The sequence below is a fragment of the Engraulis encrasicolus genome, chromosome 3 (assembly GCF_034702125.1).
Source record: "Engraulis encrasicolus isolate BLACKSEA-1 chromosome 3, IST_EnEncr_1.0, whole genome shotgun sequence".
NCBI lineage: Eukaryota > Metazoa > Chordata > Actinopteri > Clupeiformes > Engraulidae > Engraulis > Engraulis encrasicolus.
In genome coordinates, this window is record NC_085859.1 from 49,807,078 (window position 1) to 49,826,855 (window position 19,778).

The following is a 19,778-nucleotide window of genomic DNA, read 5'->3' on the forward strand; positions in this document are numbered from 1 at the left end:
GTCATGCACTCTCTCCATCTCTCTCATCACGAACACACAAATAATGAAAAAAACTCATCTGCTTCACAAATAATGAAAAAAGCTCACCATTTCCCATCTCTATCAGATTACCACAGGCGAATCCATCCATATGTCTAAAGGGGAAAGGGTAAGCTACGCTGGATAAGTTCACTAAGACTAAGTTCAAGGGCACCCTCTACCCTGGGTTTGTGCTGCTTTAAAACTGTTCACTGAGGCTCTTGTCACCCTCATCCTTGTCGCAAAGACTTAGATCTTGTTGCATTGTTCATTTAGCTTGCATTCATATGAAAATGCATGTGTGTATATGCCCTCAAGGTGTTCTGCTCTGTCCTTTCCTTTCTTTCTTTTTTCCTTTTCAGTTTGTATTTTGTTTTTCCTTCTCATTTTTTTATGTTTTCTTTTGTGCCTCTTGTACTGGGGCAACAAGAATGTGGTGGGACTGTATTAAGTGAACCTACACCACAACCTGTACAAACCGTATAATGCAGATATGTGGAAACGTAACACAGATACAGTATGTATAATCCAGTTATGTGATACAATGTATGATGGGCATGTTCAACTCAACACCATAATTTCCATTTAAAGTTAATAAGATATCACTGTATTCATTATGTACTATTCATTGTGTGCTGTAATGTTGCTGTGTAAGCATGTGTGATATTTGAGTTGCTGTAGTTATCGTATGATGTTGGCGCTCAATGTTGTGAGTGTTTTCCAACTGTCAATAAACAAAGAACATTACATTACACGTAGCTGACACTTTAATCCAAAGCTACTTCGTTATTTTAGGTACAGAGTATTGATTATAGGCCCTGTAAGAATGTGGGGTGATTTACGTGCCTTGCTCAAGCGCACTTAGATAAAACAAGGATGAAGGATGGTAAGTGTGGGATTAGAACTTTCAACAGGCGGACTTGACCCTCTTCAAGCTCAGTCGGAGTACCACCACTCCCATGTGCCACAATCCCATTCAAGACTGACTGGAGATGTCCTTCAGTATGTTATGTTAGTTGCCTCCAATACCAGAACACAATCAATGGAAGCTTTTGAATTTGAACCACTTCCTCAAAACTACTAGCCTGATAAACCAGCCTAAATGTGAGACCGGAGTGAGACCACCCGCAGCTGAAAAATGTCGGCGCCCAGCGGGTGGCGCTGGTTTACCAGGCTACAAAACTACTGTATAAGCAGTCTCCAATTCCGGCATATTGGATACAGTTTGACCTGCTAGTGGGCATGCGGCCGAGAGGTTTGGGAGAGGGTCTGTAAGTCTGTGAATTGCTGGTTCAAATCTCACCTGAACCAATTGAAATGATCTGAATTGTGTATGTAATGTGAATGTAATCTGAATTGCTAACATTCTTATAAGTAGTTGTAAGTGAATCTGTACCAACCAAAATAACTGTAGAATGCCTTGGATTAAAGTGAATTGAAAATCTGGCTGGGAAACTCCATCTCCCATTGTCATTGTGACACAGCAGTCCACAAGTGAACACTGAAATTACGAAATTACATTTATGCCTCACCCGTGCAAGGGGGCAGCCCCCAATGGAGCCCAAAAGGGAGCAGTGCAGCGGGATGGCACCATGGTCAGGGTACCTCAGTCATGGAAGAGGATGGGGGAGAGCACTGGTTAATTACACCCCCCCACCAACCTGGCAGGTGGGGAGTCGAATCAGCAACTTTTGGGCTACAAGTCTAATACCCTAACCGCTTACCCATGATTGCCCATTAAGATTGCTAATTAAATGTATGTACTTGTGAGTATGCTGTAAGTATACTTTAATAATACCTTTTAAATATATTTTAAATACTTAATATTGTGAACTTTTATAGAATCAAAATGTATATAATAACCTGCTTTCCAGTTAGTTATATAATACTGTATAATGAACTTCAAGTATAGGCTACTACATTTTGTTAAGAGACTGCAATGAAATGCCTTCAAATATACTTCAAAGGCATTCAATTAGCTTCAGTATTCTTTTGCTTCACCTGTACCAACAATAAAATATCATTGAAGTGTCCTACAGCCCACTCCTTACACAATTCGAATGAATGATACGCATGTTTGGATCATAATTTCAAAAGCAGCTTACTAGTGCACTTGAAGTGGTTACTAGTGCACTTGTTGTACCAAGTTGTACCAATTTAGCAGACTCAATGGGGGAAGTCTGTGGTGAACGCAGGGGGCGAGGAAAAACCCATTGGCTGAGTTCAGACACCAATCACTGACCTGATTTGGCTGTAAGCCAGCCCAAAAGCCGAGGTGCGAGAGGCTGGGGTGGAGAGGCAGTCATCAGAAGAAGGAGCGACCAGGTGGGAGGGGAACAGTTTGTTGGGAGGACAAGAGCAAAGAAAGTGGATGTAACCAAGAAGCGTCATTTTGTTTCCTTTCCGGTATCCACTTTATGTCGGGTGAACGTCCCTTTAGGAGACCTTCGGTTAGGAGACCTTCGGAGTCCTGAGGTTGAGAATCAATGAAGTCCCCTTAGCGCTGTAGATGGCGGTAGCGCACGTCTTGCGCAAACACCTCAAAAAGAGAAGAAGAAGTAGGGGACAACGCCCCCTTAGGAGACCCAACTTGAGCACACGCTTTTTCATTGAGTGGGCGTGGTTTGCGATATCTTTGTTTGATTCAGTATTTTTGACAAGAGTCTTTTTGGGAAGATAGCCAGCCGTCTTGCTGGGTGGGTCACAAGCAACACTTCAGCCAATAGGCTGTGTCGCTCCTTACTTGCATTTCGCTGTATTTTTGTGACGAGCTAAATAAACTTAAAACGTTTACTACAGAATAGAGTTTGCACATTAGTTTGATAATTTTGGATACCGGTACTCTAACAGTGCACCTTGAAGTATACCTAAAATAATTAACTTAAAGTATACTACTTTTTGCTAAGGTAATAGCAGTTCAGGCAATTAAGACAACTGCAACCACCAGAGAATAACAAATGCAAATCTATAAGTAAAAACTTTTCTTTTTAATAAACAACAAACTGAAAATACACAAACATACATGAGATGTGCACCAAGGACATCTTTAAGAGCCTCCGAAGGTGAACATAAAATATGATTCAACCCTTTTGCTTCAGATTTCAGCCTTCCCTTTTCAACATTGAATGGCTTCCTCCTGGCATGCATCACCTTGGGTACAAGCTAACCTTTGCCCTTCCATCCTTCCCTGTGCCCTCTGTCAACTTGCATCAGTGTCTCCCTGCCTCTGGGCAGAAAGTACAGTTTACCTGCTGTCAACCAGTGCAAAGCAACTTCAAGGGGACTTTGCCCCATTCAACATCCTGATTGCAAATGAGAGAACGACCCTTGAATTATGTTTTTGCAAGATATTGAATAAAAACTCTGATCAGTGATGACTAATAGCCTCACGTCGTAAGGTCATACAATACGGGAAGGGAAAGGAGGGCAAAGGTTTACCTCACCACTTTGCCTGGTGACAAAGGTCATTTCTGGGTCAACTCAGCAGACAGGAAAAAATCTCCATAAAAAAAACATCTTTGCTGAGGTAATTAAATGAAAATGTTTTTCACATGACATTTAAAGAAAACAGGAGGATGGAGCAATATCAACATTTGACTGACTGACATGGCGATGCGCAAGTAAGGTGAGCATCTAACTCCTTGCATCCGCATGTACCTGCGTGTACATCTGCTTACACAAAGAGTAACTGGTCACACATACATACTGTACATGCATCTGCTCTGACTTTAAGCACATTTCTCAAACTAAAAACATGACACCACTGCTGCTCCAGAGCACAAACAAGCAAGCAAACAGAACACAAGGGTACTTCTTGTACTTCTTGAAACCACAGACAGACACAACTCTTAGTTCCAGTTATTGTTGATCACAGTAAAAAGAAAAACAGGCCAACCAGACATTATTGTTTAGATGTGTATGGATAATAAAAGGATGACCATTGTGTGTGTGTGTGTGTGTATAGATCAGCATGGCTGTTCATTAGAGGGCATGACCTCTGACCCCTGTGGGTCTCGACTTTGTAGGTACAAGTCATTTCCTCAAACTCACACCCTTTCCTCCATCCTCCTCCAATCACGTTCCTTGGTGTCGACTTGAGTAAAGTCAGTTTTATATCATACATTGATATTCGAAATACAAACGTGATTTATCTGGCAGGAAAAAATGCCTTGTGGCACATGAGGATATCCATCTGTTTTAAAGTTGGTTTGACAAAAAGGATTATTATTCAGATATATCATGTTTGTTTTAATGTTAAACTAATGTCCAACATAAAACTAACTGACCCAACCCAAGTTGACAACAAGTCACAAGGTCAGATAATAGAGGGAAGGATGCAAATTTAGGCGATTGACTTGCACCCTCTGACTTCCTGTACGTAAGTGCTGTCCTGTGGCTGGACTAGGTAGGATCCTTGCCCGATTCGCTCCTCTGTCCTCGAGGAGTGCAGAACACCTGAGCTGGCCCCTCTGCACCTCTTCATACGGTATGTTCACACTTCTCCTCTCCCTCTTCCTCCACCACTGAACTCTCATCTCCACTTCATATATCCACACTTCTCCCCTTACTTTCTCTCCACCACTTAACTCTCATCTCTTCTTCACAGATCCACACTTGTCCTCCTCTTCTTCCTCCACCACTCCTTCATTCTCCTGATCACGCCTATGCCTATACACCCCTCTCCTCTGTCTAATACCACTATGGTCCACCATCAGTTCTGTGTTTGGTTTTGAAATTGAGTTGCGCATGTTCTTTCCCCAAGCGTGGTTCCGTTCTGCTCAGCGCTTGTTCCGCCGCTTGTCCATCTCCTTACGGATGCGTGCTAGCAGAACCGTCTTCATGGCTGAGTCTAGAACGTTCTCCTCTGCCACTCGCTCCACCACACTCTCTGGATTGTCCTCCTGATCATTAGAAAAACAAAATTAAGTAAAAAGCAAATAAGTTATATTTGACCGTATCCCCCTCTCTCTGTCTTTTGTGTTTTTGGGTACTGTAAACTCTATGGCCTGGTCAATCACGTTTTAGTAGTAGCCCGCGTCAGGGTGGTGCAACCACAGCTACTGCCACAATTGTATGGATTTAATGGGTTTTTTGGTGGATTTTCAGAGAAGCAGCTTCATTGCAGTACTTTAATTACCAATTACCCTACACATTTATGGGCATTAGCGGTGGTTGTACCACCTGACGTCTGAGCCCTGTCCAAAAAGTCTCATTGACCCGGCCCCCACCACAGCCAAGAAAGAAAGTCATTACAAACACAGCTACACAGGGGCCAAAAATTACTGCAATACAGGTGGGGACTGCCTCCCCCAAAACACATTTTCTCTCAGCCCACTACTGCAAGCTCCATCTCCTTTTCATCTCAAAGACATCTCAAAGAGAGATTCTAGGAGTATTATCCAGTCTCTCCGTCCATCTGCCGCTACAAAAACATCATTGACCCATGTAATTATTGAAACAATCCCATTGGGTCTGCCTTGCATGGATCAATGTTTTTGTAGCAGAGCTACACTGGGGGCACTGGAGCTGATTGTACATAGGGCTGAAAATGTGCTGCTACGCCCCGGTGTGTGTGTGTGCGTGTGTGTGTGTGTGTGTCCAGACCTTGCAGACGATGAAGGAGGTGACATGTCCGCTGTCTGCCTGGTAGTCGAGCCAGAAGAGGTGCGAGGTCGAGCCGCTCTCCTGCTCCACGCTGCTGTCTCCGCTCTCGTTGTCCTGCCACTCATCTCCCGCTTCGCTTGGCTCACCGTCTGTGCACACACACCAACAGTTTAAATAACATTTATAACTGTATTATGTGTATTTGTTTTGAGCTTTTTATGCTTTTATTGTGGTAGGACAATGTGAGAGTAGACAGGAAATGAGAGAGAGAGAGAGAGAGAGAGAGAGAGAGAGAGAGAGAGAGAGAGAGAGAGAGAGAGAGATGGGATAAGAGATGACCAGGGCCAGACTTGAACCTAGACCACCATGGGCATGATTGAAGAATATGTCACAACACCCCCATATGATAATAAACATGGCTTTGACATCCGACACGAGTGGGATACAGCCTAAATATAAAGAGGGCCACTGGCTCACACTCCGCAGAAAAAAAGACTTACTCCGGTGCCGTGGGTGATACACCTGTTGGTCTGGGCGCCGTGGGCGACAGGGGGTGTTGGTGTGCCTGCGCCGTTGCTTTTCTTTTGCTTGTTTCACCTTTTTGTCATAGTCATCCCTGCAAAGGACAAACAGGAACAATCAGAGATGGCAACCTGCCCCACTGGCAAACGCTAGATGCAGGGGATGATGATGTGTGTATTATTTTGCCAAACATGATTGTGATTGACGCCCTCTACATGCGCGCGCGCGCACACATACACACACACGCGCGCACGAAAATGCGATACATGATATGTACATGGTCTCATCTTAAAAAAATAAACAAATGCTCACAACTAAACCAGCTGAGCGTGTAATCGTCAGTCTTTGGCCTTACTTTTGGCAAGGCCCTGCGTCAACGCTCATTCACAAGAACCGTGTGCGCTTGCGTCACTTGGCATACAGCTGGGGAAAGTGGGGAACAACTGGGAGTGCAGGAAACTGTCAATTTCGGGTTCTAGGTCCTCTTTCGTGCCGTAGGGCCATATTGACTTATGTAATGGAAAGTGGAACTTGAGCTGAAGAGCTTCAAATGCACACGGGGGTGGGCAAACTTTACCTTGCGATCTGGTTTCGCCTGATGTGGTGTAGGAAGCCGTGAGTCATGTCCAGACGACCCCCTGGTTTACTCAGTGCGTGCTCTTCTGCGTCTTGTAAAACCTCCATTGTGACCTTTGCTCAAATAAACAGTCACATTAAGAATAAAAATATGTATCATTAAAGCGTTCTTCCAAGCTCAACCATCGCATCATTGGCTTGTTGTGGTTGTGTTTCTAAAACCTTTAAAATAAATTGATGGCCAACAAAGCTCACACAGAGAGTATCTCTTCATTTGCACTAGTACAATCTATGGTATGTACCTCAACATACTTTGTCCTAATGTACCGAACCTTACAATTCGCCTTTTAAGCGAATAAATACACCGTTATCGACGAAATGTAGTTTTCAAATAGTGTTTTACTGCCGCTTCCGCTAGCTGTGAAAGGAACTCTGGGTAAGGTTTTAGTTGTTCCTTTAGGTGTCGTAAAGACGTCGTAACCGGGAGATTCGGTGTGCTCTCTGCCATACAAATCATTTCTGTGATATTTTTGAACATTTACACATGTGTTTGTAGCCGTATTGATTAGTAACTGCAGTAGACAGTACGTGATATATAGAGGATGGCTACCATAAAGCGAGAACGTGAAATAGACGACGATGAAGATGAAGGTAACAAAAAAAAACTGTCAATGGATTCCCAGATTCACGCTCCCATCTCATTACACTCCCATTTCATCTCGCTCCCACTAGCCAGACTAACGGTACCACCGCCATATTACGGAGCCAGTTATCTTGTTGATGTTAGTTTTTTGTTTCTAACCCTAACCTTAACCCTAACCCTAAACCTAACCCTAACCTTAACCCTAACCCTAAACCTAACCCTAACCCTAACCCTAAACCTAACCCTAAATTGCTTGTATGTGGCAGTATATGATAATACGTGAACTATAATCGGGTGGGGACCGCAAGTCCGGGAGTGATAGAAACACCGGGGACCGCACGTCCGGGAGCGAACTCCGTTGGGAGTCTCAGTCTGTATGCCCTGTCAATGTTATTGTGGGGTTAAAGCTGGAGACTACAAAGTAAAAGATAGTGATGTAGGCTAGATTGTAATTGGTTTATTTGGCAAATAATGCATGTTTATTCTGGACAACGACAGGGGCAGCCTTTGTCAGCCTGCTTATACCTACAGTAGTGGACTAAATATACGCTTAGATTGAAGTTTGTAACGTTAGCTTAGTTGCTAATGAGAGAACTTCTCAACAACATGGTAAAGCTGGATCACAGATATGAGGCTGGGTAAGGAAGGAAGTGTCGGCTCATTTAAACTGCAATAGAGCTATAAGCCGCCGTTACATCCATGTGTTATGCACAGTTGTGTGTCTGCAGGTCTGTGTTATGAAGATGGCTTTGCTATGTAATTACCTATGATGTGTACAGTATGCCCTGTTTGTTGTTCTACAGTACCTGTAAAGGTGGCTCGAACGCATGATGGCGAGGACAAGAGAAGTCGCCACTGTCCATATCTTGACACAATTAATAGGTAAACATACAACATGTATCTCTACCAATTTTAATAAAGTGGAGGATAAAACACATTGTTTACATAAATAACAATTAAGTGTCCTTCCACTTCAGATGTACACATATGGACAATTGTTGTGTTGTTGCAGGAGTGTTCTGGACTTTGACTTTGAGAAGCTGTGCTCCATCTCCTTGTCACACATCAATGTTTACGCCTGCCTCGTTTGTGGGAAATATTTCCAGGGTAAGTTTTCACCTGTGATACTTATTGTTTGCGCCTTTTTATTAATAATAAAAATAATAATAATTTATATGAGCCCCGAATAGTGTTGTAATGGGAAAGTATGTGTTAACTGAATGCAGGAATATAAATGAAGTATGTTGCTTTACTATTGTGAATGTATATGCTTACAGGGCGAGGACAGAAGTCTCATGCCTACACGCACAGTGTCCAGTTCGCCCACCACGTATTCCTAAATCTGCACACCCTCAAATTTTACTGCCTTCCGGACAACTATGAGATCATCGACTCCTCACTAGAGGACATTACGGTAAGTTCACATGCTGTAGATCAGGGGTGCCAAACATTTGCCTGGTTTAACACCAGACGATCTCACAAGTGAAATAGTCTGGAGGCTACCTATGTAATTTCTGGGAGGAAAGGTGTGGTTTACGATTGCCCATGACTGTTCATGTCAATCGTGTCTGTTGTATCTAGTCAAACCCCAGGGCGTCAGGATTTGGCTGGTTAGCTTCGCCGATAAGCAAGGCACTTCCTCGTCGCCATTTTCACAAATTCGCTCATTTCCGACGCCACTTTGCTCAATGATGATTGGTGGGTGCGCGAGTTTAGTGTTGGGCACACAGACCTATGTAGGTCTGTGGTTGGGCACCTTATAATACCGTAGAAACAAAGATGAATGTCCGCACACTGCTCCCGTATTGCTTTTTTAAATTTCTTTCAAGTGAGCGCTTTCGAGCTAGTCGCTCTTCATCAGACTTATAAGAGCACCTTATAATTCCTCCATGCATCCAATGCCAATCTTCCATATAGCTTTCTGGTCAACCTTACTTCAGTCAGTAACGTGGCACGTAATTGGCTGAGTAAACTGGCGTCGGAAATGAGCTCCAGGAAACTCCATCTTTGCAGCTGAAAATTTCGTTCAATTTTGGCGGAATTCACTTATTCACTCTCTCCAGTTCTTATACTACCTCCATGAGTCAAAAAAAACTGCAGTCCCCCCCCCTCTGATTGGCTTCCTAGCTTAGGCTCCCTCGCTTAGGGTAGTTGCCATTCTGTCAGATCAGAGTAATTGTGCAAAGCAGGATGGGATTTTCCAGGCTAGTCAGACATAAGGATGCTGCCCGCCACATGGATTAATTCGACCCCAGACTTGTTGAGGAAAAAAGAACTACGAATGCCAAAAAGGAAAAAAAAATCTCTTGCCCATTACTACGTTGCTGCAGTTGTCTGAGACTTGAGGTTCTACATCAGCACTTGAGAATGAGTTTGCCTTTTTTGCTCCCCATTTACAGTTGATGCTCCTGATATGCCTGTTGACATCCACCTCCCGATGCTTGACTAGCAAAGTGATTTCTGATATGAAGCAGAAATGTGCAGCATTGCGTTACTGGTCCGGTCCACTGGAGATCAAATTGGCTGTATGTGGCCCCTGAACTGAAATGAGTTTGACACCCCAGCCGTAGATGAGTTAGACTCCTGAATAGAGGATATTACGGTTCATTATCATAGAGGAATTAACAAATAACTGCACATTTGCATTTGCAGCAATACCCACAACAGAGACATCTGTGGTCTGTAATCTGTATTATTGTGTCAGTTCATGTCTCTATGATGTGCCCTTCTCTTACTGTAAGTGTTCAAATGAGTTTTATTGGACTTTCAGCCATGCACATTACATGGTACACAATGAGACAAGACGGCATAACTCAACAGTTCATGGAACACGCAAGTGCTAAAGCACAGTAGAGACTAGATGTTTACACACACACATACACATACACACACACACACACACACACACACACTCACACACACACACGTCACACACACACACTATTGAAAGCCACACACGTGCACTCCGTTAGTTACACACTCATGTTCTGTCTGTCTGTCTGTCTGCAGTATGTGCTGAAGCCCACCTTCACCCGTCAGCACATCAACGGCCTGGATAAGCAGGGTCGCCTGTACCGAGCCTACGACGGCACCACCTACCTACCGGGCATTGTGGGACTCAACAACATCAAGGCTAACGACTACGCCAACGTGGTGCTACATGTGCGTACACACACACACACACACACACACACACACACACACAAAGCATTTTTCTATCGCTTTCTTGATCTCTCTCTCTCTCTCTGACACTCTTTGTCTCTCTTGCTCTATTTGGCTCCTGCTCTCTCTCTTTGTCTCTCTTGCTCTATTTGGCTCCTGCTCTCTCTCTCTGTCTCTCTCTCCAAATCAAATGATGCGCCTTCTCTCTTTCTCTGTCTAGGCCCTGTCTAATATGCCGCTCTCGTTCTCTCTCTCGTTCTCTCTCTCTCTCTCTCTCTCTGTCTCTCTCTCTCTCTCTCTCTCTCTCTCTCTCTCTCTCTCTCTCTCTCTCTCTCTCTCTCTCTCTAGGACCTTATCTAACATGCCCCCCCTCTCTCTCTCTTGGAACTTATCTAATATGCCTCTCTCTCTCTCTCTCTCTCTCTCTCTCTCTCTCTCTCTCTCTCTTTCTCTCTCTCTCTCTCTCTTTCTACGACCTTATCTAACGTGCCTCTCTCTCCCCCCATCTCTCTCTAGGCCCTGTCCAACGTGCCTCCCCTGAGGAACTACTTCCTGGAGGAGGAGAACTACCGTGGGATTCGCCGGCCGCCCGGTGACATCATGTTCCTGCTGGTGCAGCGCTTCGGGGAGCTGATGCGCAAGCTGTGGAACCCGCGCAACTTCAAGGCCCACGTCTCCCCGCACGAGATGCTTCAGGCCGTGGTGCTCTGCTCCAAGAAGAACTTCCAGATCACCAAACAGGGTACGCTCAAAATGTTTTACGTGAAGCAAGGATATTGTTGCGCCCAAGTTGTATAGAGCAGTGTTTCTCAACCAGGGTGTGATGGAGGTGTAGGGGGAGGTAAAGGTGAGATTCAAAACCTGCAACCTTCTGATATTACAGATCACCAAGCAGGGTAAGAGCCAACTCAAATGAAACATCAATAAGAGTGTTATCATGTAATGTTCCAGATCACCAACCCGGGTACAGTCAACACAAAGGAAATATCAATAAATATGTTATTGTGCAATATTACATTTTCACTATTCTCAAATGAAGAAGATGTTCTCGAAGTGCAATGTTTTTTTCCTCTATTCTGTCAGTTATATTTTGTACAGCTCTTGTTTGTTTGATTTTTGTTTTATGGTTTTTTACATTTTGAATATTATTTTTTGCATACATCAGTTCTAATCTATTAATTCTTATTATATCCCCGAAACGCGGAGCGTCAGGGATGTAATGGTTTTGCGTGCGCGTCCGCCGCGTTAGGTCTTTCGTGTTAACGCGATAACTTTTGAACGGATGGTTGGATTTGTCCCAGATTGGGTGTGTGAATGCTCTAGGGTAGGTTCATGAACTGTGTCTCAAATGACACACTTTTGTCAGTGCACTGATAGTCAGTGCATAGTGCACACAGTGCACTGAGGTCTTTAGTGCATAGTGTTGTGGAAAAATGTGAGCACTATGCACTGTGCCCTCGCTGGAAGTGATGGCTGAGCATGGCATTAGCTCGACAAAATATGAGTTGGCTACTGTTTACAATGCACAGCGTCTGGTGCTTGTATTTCCATGTCCTTCACCCCCCAAAGGACAACAATCACACATACAATACTTTGGTTGGCATGAAAAGGTTGGTGTCCCATCAACATTACTTACAGAATTAGGAGACTGTTGACCAAACTCTTCTACTGAACTGAATGCCACATTTCCTCCATGTCATTGTCAACATGGCCGCCGTTTAGTGCGTGCAGTGTTCATCATTCAAGCACTGCATTTTTCCGCCATTGTTAGGGGATCTTCCTGTCACTTTCAGTGCACTGGCTCAACTGAAATTTTCAGCGTGAGCGCCCTAGGCACTGAAAAACAGTGCCCGAAGTGCACAAGTGCGGCATTTGAGACATGGCCTAGAGTTAAGAGGTCAACACTTTCAAGTTGGCCGAATTCAAGATGGCCGAATTTTTGTTTGGCCCATAACTTCTGACCAGGTGGATGGATTTGTCCCAGATTTGGTGTGTGAATGCTCAAGGGTAGGTTAATGAACTGATTCGAGTTTGGAGGTCAACACTTTCAAGATGGCTGAATTCAAGATGGCCAAATTTTTGTTTGGTCCATAACTTCTGACCGGGTGGATGGATTTGTCCCAGATTTTGTGTGTGAATGCTCTAGGATAGGTTCATGAACTGATTGGAGCTTGGAGGTCAACACTTTCAAAATGGCAGAATTTTCATTTGGCCCATAACTTCTGACTGGGTGGATTGATTTCCTCGGTAACACCTTATTTTAATGGTTCACCATTTCAGTGAATCTACCATATTAGGTACAGTGTAATAACCAGTGTAACATCAATATTTAATACCATATAATACTAGCGTAATACCAGTGTTACAGCAATACCATGTAATACCACTTACACACATACTTGATGTAAGTACACAATTGGTACGGTACATGGTGTTACACTGGTATTACATGGTATTACATATTGTTACACTGGTTATTACACTGTAAGCTTACCTAATGTGGTAGATCCACTGTAATAGTGAACCATTAAAACAGTGTTACTATTTGCCCCATTTTTTTTGCTTCATTTTTACAATAGTCGTTTGGTTTTAAGCCTATGCACGTCATTGATCTATGTATAGATATTAAATATATTTCTTTTATATTTTGTATTTATCATATACATTTATGAAAAGGTGGACGGGAGTGGTAGGAATGATGGGGGACTGGAAGCGTCGCATTTCGGGGATATACCTTAAGCAGTCGAAGGCTACACAGGCCTAGTTTTGACCTGACGTGTAATTAAATGTTATATAATGTTTATCTCAAAGAACTTTGTGTCACGTCTCAGCTTGTGTCATATTGTGTTTGGTCCACCAGGGGATGCTGTTGACTTCCTGTCCTGGTTCCTCAATGCTCTGCATGGGGCTCTGGGAGGCACCAAGAAGAAACCATGTGAGTCTGTGTGTGTGTTGGGGAGGGTGGTAGTTGTGTTTTTCTTCTACCTACACCTTAAGTTAAACATTACGGTGTGTAATATAATGTGAGTGGATATTTGTGTGTATATTAAAATGTCTGGTATCTGTGTTTCTGTCAGCCATCATCACAAAGGTCTTCCAGGGCTCCATGAGGATCTTCTCTAAGAAGCTGCCTCATCCTGATCTGGTGAGACACACACACACACACACACACACACACACACACACACACACACACACACACACACACACACACACACACACACACACACACACACACACACACACACACACACACACACACACACACACACACACACACAGATGCTTATGTACCCGTCTCTGTGTATCCATAATAATGTAAGATGTAAGAGGAGAAGTGTATGCATGCATGTGTGTATTTGTATGGACGCAGGAGGAGAAAGAGGTGCTTATATATATGCAGTGATTGCCAACCAGGGGTACACGAGCACATGTGCAATAACAAATATATTGTATGTTGCATGGTCACACTGAGATTGAGGTAGATGTGTCCCTTTCTGCCCTTCTATGGCTGTGTTCCTAAACTCATGAAAATATTTCAGCCCTGGTTTCCATGTACTTCAGATTAAAAACGAGCACACCAGGCAGCATGGGGATTCCCAGGCTAATACAGAGCATTAGTGAAAGGTTGCTCATGGCAGGACAAGACATAAAAGTTTGGGGAAACACTGTTATGTGTGTGTATTTATAGACCCAGGAGTAGAAAGAGGTGCTTATGTATCTGTATGTGTGTGTGTTTATAGACGCAGCAGGAGGACACAGAGGTGCTTATGTTATTTCTGTGTGTAAAAGGGCCAATTAAATTGTTTTGGGCTCAGGTGCCAGGTGGTACAACCACAGCTAATGCCCATAAATCAATTAGAAATTGGTAATAACAATGAACATGCTTCTTAGATAGTTCCCTAGCTGTGGTTGCACCACAGATTCTATAAGTCCAGATACGTCACTGGTTGGTTTCACGGTGTATTTCCGGTATCCGAAACGAGGCAGGTTTGTATTAGTTCTATGGCAGATTTAGAGCTGTGGGGGCAGTTCCACCCTTATCCATGTGGTGGCCCGGAGACCAGAATGAATGGAGTCGTATGGAGCAAAACCCCTCATGGTGCCTTTGTCTCAGTATATGTTTTTTCTCGTGTAATTCGGATGTTGCTTTCGAAAGACTATATATAGAAAATACCCACTGCTGAGTTTAGATCTTTTGAGCCACGCATATGCTTAAAAAGTGATTTTAAAGTGTCTATGACGTCACATCCTTAGCAAAATGCTAGCGAGTAGTGAGCAACAAAAACACCTCCTGTAACCAAATCAAACGGACATATGTGCTTTTTTATTAAACTGTTGAGTGAAACCCTTATTGAAGTCTCCAGAACGACATTCAAATCTGAGCTTTGTTGATGAGACCTGGGTGGAAATTAAGATTTTTAGCATCTAGCTCCATTGGGTCCCATTCATTCTGATCTCCGATGCGCGACAAGTGGAGAACTCATTGGAACTGCAGCCAAAAACCATAGAACTACAGGTACAATGGGGCTTAATAATAGTGAGTGGCAAGGCTGTTCTATAAGGGCTGTGGTTGCACCACCCTAACGTGTGCTACTAATAAAACGTCATTGACTCATTTCTAGACCCGAGAGTAGAAGGAGGTGCTTATGTATCTATGTGTGTGTGTGTATCTGTATGTATTTGTATAGACCCAGTAAGACAAGGAGGTGCTGATGCATCTGTGTGTATTTCTAGACCCAGGAGGAGAAGGAGGTGCTGATGCATCTGTGTGTATTTCTAGACCCAGGAGGAGAAGGAGGTGCTCCTGGAGACGGAGGACTACCAGGAGGTGATGAGCGAGGCTCCGTTCCTCTACCTGACGCTGGACCTCCCCACGGCTCCCCTCTACAAGGACGAGAAGGAGCAGCTCATCATCCCACAGGTCCCCCTCTTCAACATCCTCACCAAGTTCAACGGCAACACGGAGAAGGTAACACGTGTGTGCACAGACACCACACACACACACATGCGCACACGCACAGACACGCGTGCGCAGACATACACACCTGCACACACTCAAACACACACACACACGCACACACACACACACACACACACACACACGTGTGCGCATACACACACAGTTAAATACTTTTATTTGGATCTCATCAGTAGGGCAGCATTACAGATCCAAATAGTGCTGGAAACAAATTGCATAGCAATCACACACACACACACACACACACACACACACACACACACACACACACACACACACACACACACACACACACAGGTTGCCCTGTTCAACATCCTGACCAATGCCTCTCCACCACTGATTGTGATGTAATATAAACATGTGACATGTCAGGCATGTTGTCAGAGACCATTGATAAGGAAGACACAATTATAAGGAGTTTTTTCCGGAATCAGGAACCATTTTGCTACTAAAAGTTAAAAAAAACACACCGCACTGAATACTCTTCTTTTTGTACTTCTGCTGTTACTATTGACATCTCTAAACGTGGTGTGTGTGTGTGTGTTTGCCAGGAGTACCGTACCTACAAGGAGAACTTCCTGAAGAAGTTCCAGCTGACGCGGCTGCCCCCCTACCTCCTCTTCTACATCAAGAGGTTCAACAAGAACAACTTCTTCATCGAGAAGAACGGCACCATCGTCAACTTCCCCATCACGTTAGTCAAATCACACACCCCATTTCCGTGTTTCTCTGTCTCTGTCTCTGTCCCTCTTTCTTCGTCTGTTTCTGTTAGGAAAAAGCATAGACGTAGACACTAGACTTTTTGTTGCCTATCCCCCGTGTATTTATTCAATGCGTGTTATCACTGTCACCTTTGTTCAGAGGGTAATGCTGCCTGAATGACCATCCATCTGAGACACTCGTAGCGGGTCACTTTGCCAAAAGTTACATTAGGGGTTTTCTGACAGTGGACCGTGAAAGTGGTCGCGATAGTCATCGTTGACTTACTACTGACTCAAATAAGCATCGGCAGAATCGGGACAATGATTAATTAAACTTTTATTCCTACATAGAGCCTCTTTAACGCTTGATTTGTGATTGCGTGGGTGGGTGTGTGTGCGTGTTTGTGTTTATCTGTCTGTCTGTCCGTTCATCCATGTAGGAGTGTGGACCTGCGTGAGTACCTGACAGAGGAGGCCCAGGCCACGGAGAAGAGGACGACCTATGACCTCATCGCCAACGTGGTGCATGATGGGAAACCCACCGAGGGAGCCTACAGGATCCACGTGCTGCATCATGTATATTATTACAGCACAGCACATTACATTGCATTACATTACAGCACACTACGCCACATAACATTACATTATTTTACATTACACCACACTAAACTATTATATTACACTACGGATCACTGCATCACATACAATTATTACATTACATTATTTTACATTTACATTACATGACATTTAGTTCACATGCGCCATTGCATGATATTATACATTATGTATTATACATTACATGATATTATATATTATCGCCCGGGGCAACACTCCCTCCGGTGTTCCGCCTCCACCACGGCCCGGTTCCCCAGTAGATAAAATATAGCAGAAAAAATCCGCTTATAACTGCTGATATAATGTAATTGCCCGGTCAGATCACACCTAGGACCTCCCCTGTTTAGCAGATGCTTTTATCCAAAGCCACTTACAAACAAGGAGAAGGTAGCATATGTATTTGTATAGACCCAGTAAGACAAGGAGGTGCTGATGCATCTGTGTGTATTTCTAGACCCAGGAGGAAAAACAGACTTTTTTTTTTTAAATCATCTTTTGTTAAATGCTTAAGAGCAGGGTTATGTGTGCTTTATGAAGGAAAACTGACATGGAAGACAAAGGTCTTTTCTGTTTCTTGAAACATTTGTGTAGTGCTTCAGTCTAGCACCACATGTTGACTCTACACGTTGTGTTGTGTGTGTTACAGGGCACAGGGAAATGGTATGAGCTGCAAGATCTGCAGGTGACGGATATTCTCCCCCAGATGATCACGCTGTCTGAAGCTTACATCCAGGTACGTGTTGTTGCTTATGAAGCTTATATACAGGTACATGCCTCGCTGCTAGGCCAAGCTTAAAGGTATGTGTTGTTTATGAAGCTTACATACAGGTACATACATGTCTTAAGCTTACATGCAGGTACGTTTGTCGTTTGTGCAGAGCCACTTAACTATTATGAGCTTGCTGTTACCCGAAATGGTAATGACCAAGTCTTTATCACCGAATAGTGTAGGTCATAGCGATATTGTTATGATGTCATTTTTTTCAGAGGAGAGGGAATCGGCCGCCAGTGGCTCATCTCCACAGCTGCCAGATTGGGCGGTTTCCTGCCCAATTGGGCTGTTTAGGATGGCTGTCTAGGGGTAAAAAAGGCCTTTGTGCACGTTTTTTTTGTACATATATGGCCATAGAAATCAACAGAATTCGGTTGAGATTGGGTGGGATTTTGTGAGGGTTTTTTTATAAAAAATTTTTTTTGTATTTTTAGGCTGGAAATTACAAGTCACATCTGGCAATCCTGTTTGTCCTGTGTGTGTGTGTGTGTGTGTGTGTGTGTGTGTGTGTGTGTGTGTGTGTGTGTGTGTGTGTGTGTGTGTGTGTGTGTGTGTGTGTAATTGGGTCTTCAGATTTGGAAGAGGAGGGAGAGTGAAGATGATGACAGCCACAATGGGGCCTGAGGACGAGAGGCTGCCTTCATCATGTTTCCTGACTGTGTGTATGCTACAGAATTCCTTGGTTGTTTTTTATCATTATGTTCATGTCAGTATAGTGTAATAAAACAAAAACAACAAAACAAAACTTTAAAAAAAAATTCTTCTTCTTTGGTGGCTGAAGTTTTGAAATTGATTGTGTTAAATGTATTGTGCAATATTTTAAATTGTCTATAAACAATTGTGTGTTATTTCATTCAAACATGTTGCTTAATTCATTAGTCACCTTTTTATCACCTCCATCAAAAAACAGCAGTGTTCTTGTAGCCTTTATATTACCATATTATTTACACGAGCGATGGTGGTGCCAGTTAGGCCACAATATTTTGGAAGCTACGGAAATCGAAGAGACAAACAAGCTTATCCTTCTGTGCGCGACCTGGTGTTACGGTCGTGCAAATAACAGTTTATAGTGGTTCCCAAACTGGGGTCCAGAGACCTCTTGTCAAAGCATGCAGAGCTGCTGTTGACCGCTAGCATAGCCTACTTAACGACAAGACGACAAGCTACTGACCTAAATGGCAAATATACCTTTCTGAATCATTTCTTTTCTGGTAGAAAAGAAATCTTACCAGCAACTTACCAGAAAACTTTTACCCATTATAAGATGTGTGTTTGGCTAGTAAGATAAACATCTACTATCCACTTTGGCAGGTAAAGAAAAAAGTTAACTTATAGCCCTGTAGGTGCCCACTTCAGGTCTTCATTTCTGGCCTCAGGCCATTTGGCTCGACCACTAGCAGCGTGCGGGTCTCATGCCTGTGGTGTATTAGATGGTTGGTCGTCAGCAGAAGAGGCCATCATCACATGACGCTGCGGACCATCTCCCTAATAAGCCAGCCCCTAAACGACGGGAGGAGGATACACTAACACAGATCTAATCAACTGTAAACTCAGCTCTAAGTGGGTTAGCGTAGTGAAGACTTTGGCCAACCAAGAGCAGGCTCGTACATGAGCAGTTTGGATATGCTGTTTTTTCCAGCTTGTTTGGTATAAAAGTTTCCAAGCTTGCTTGGTATAAAACTATGCACGCACAATGACACAAAGTCCCTGACATACTGTAAAATTACATTATTTTAACTTGTATTGTAAGAAATGGTTGATTGCCCATAGCAGCATAACAGAGTAACCATGATCAATTGTCTACTTATTTATTGCTATTGACAGTATGAGAATGAAATTCAACCAACCAGCTCCTTATAAACCTACCATCCATCATATGACCACATATGAATCTGGTACAGTATATTAAAACCACATTTTCGAGAGAAAAAAACCCTACTATTTCTGTTGTCTTCTGAGGCTTGCCTTCAGCCGTAAGAAAGCATTACCACATCACATGAGTCTGTAAGTTCGTTAAGTGTAGTTTTGAAGTTAACTCAACCACAAGGCCTCTGTTTATTTCTCCAAAGCTAGTCAACATTGCCACTGAATTGCTTTAACTGAGTCCATTTCTTCAGCAATTTAGCCATGCAATATGGCCTGCTTCCTCTGTACTGCTGCAAGAAAGGGGCCAAGTTCAACTTT

At 43.4% G+C, this 19,778-nt stretch overlaps 2 protein-coding genes across 4 annotated transcripts; one reads left to right on the forward strand and one right to left on the reverse strand.

Moving 5' to 3' along the window:
• Positions 1-2,984: 2,984 nt before the first annotated feature.
• On the reverse strand, positions 2,985-7,113 carry c3h2orf68 (chromosome 3 C2orf68 homolog). Of its 3 annotated transcripts, XM_063195650.1 has the most exons (5): positions 7,023-7,113; positions 6,722-6,834; positions 6,123-6,238; positions 5,623-5,771; positions 2,985-4,919 (listed from the first exon to the last, which is right to left on the reverse strand). In XM_063195650.1, the coding sequence occupies exons 2-5, from the start codon at positions 6,826-6,828 to the stop codon at positions 4,797-4,799; spliced, it is 495 nt and encodes a 164-aa protein (XP_063051720.1). In that variant the 5' UTR covers positions 6,829-6,834; positions 7,023-7,113; the 3' UTR covers positions 2,985-4,796. The 3 variants fall into 3 exon arrangements, with proteins under 3 accessions (XP_063051720.1, XP_063051719.1, XP_063051721.1); XM_063195649.1 differs by having other exon boundaries at positions 6,722-7,040; XM_063195651.1 differs by lacking the exons at positions 6,722-6,834; positions 7,023-7,113 and adding an exon at positions 6,500-6,711.
• A 62-nt stretch (positions 7,114-7,175) lies between these two features.
• usp39 (ubiquitin specific peptidase 39) lies at positions 7,176-18,344 on the forward strand. The gene is made up of 13 exons (XM_063195648.1): positions 7,176-7,371; positions 8,167-8,245; positions 8,376-8,470; positions 8,641-8,777; positions 10,373-10,525; positions 11,042-11,267; positions 13,386-13,460; positions 13,603-13,670; positions 15,309-15,497; positions 16,058-16,200; positions 16,648-16,783; positions 17,469-17,555; positions 18,168-18,344. Exons 1-13 carry the CDS (start codon positions 7,323-7,325, stop codon positions 18,216-18,218), a joined length of 1,488 nt encoding a protein of 495 aa, XP_063051718.1. The 5' UTR covers positions 7,176-7,322; the 3' UTR covers positions 18,219-18,344.
• The last annotated feature ends 1,434 nt before the right edge of the window (positions 18,345-19,778 follow it).

Excerpts from the sequence above, each read along its gene's own strand:
- c3h2orf68 (XM_063195650.1), bottom strand. The coding sequence starts at position 6,828 with ATGGAGGTTTTACAAGACGCAGAAGAGCACGCACTGAGTAAACCAGGG. Across the intron at positions 6,239-6,721 it reads AGGCGAAACCAGATCGCAAG|GGATGACTATGACAAAAAGG; the intron begins GTAAAGTTTGCC and ends TGTCCTTTGCAG. Across the intron at positions 5,772-6,122 it reads GTATCACCCACGGCACCGGA|ACGGTGAGCCAAGCGAAGCG; the intron begins GTAAGTCTTTTT and ends GTGTGTGCACAG.
- usp39 (XM_063195648.1), top strand. The coding sequence starts at position 7,323 with ATGGCTACCATAAAGCGAGAACGTGAAATAGACGACGATGAAGATGAA. Across the intron at positions 8,778-10,372 it reads CCTCACTAGAGGACATTACG|TATGTGCTGAAGCCCACCTT; the intron begins GTAAGTTCACAT and ends GTCTGTCTGCAG. Across the intron at positions 11,268-13,385 it reads CTTCCAGATCACCAAACAGG|GGGATGCTGTTGACTTCCTG; the intron begins GTACGCTCAAAA and ends TTGGTCCACCAG.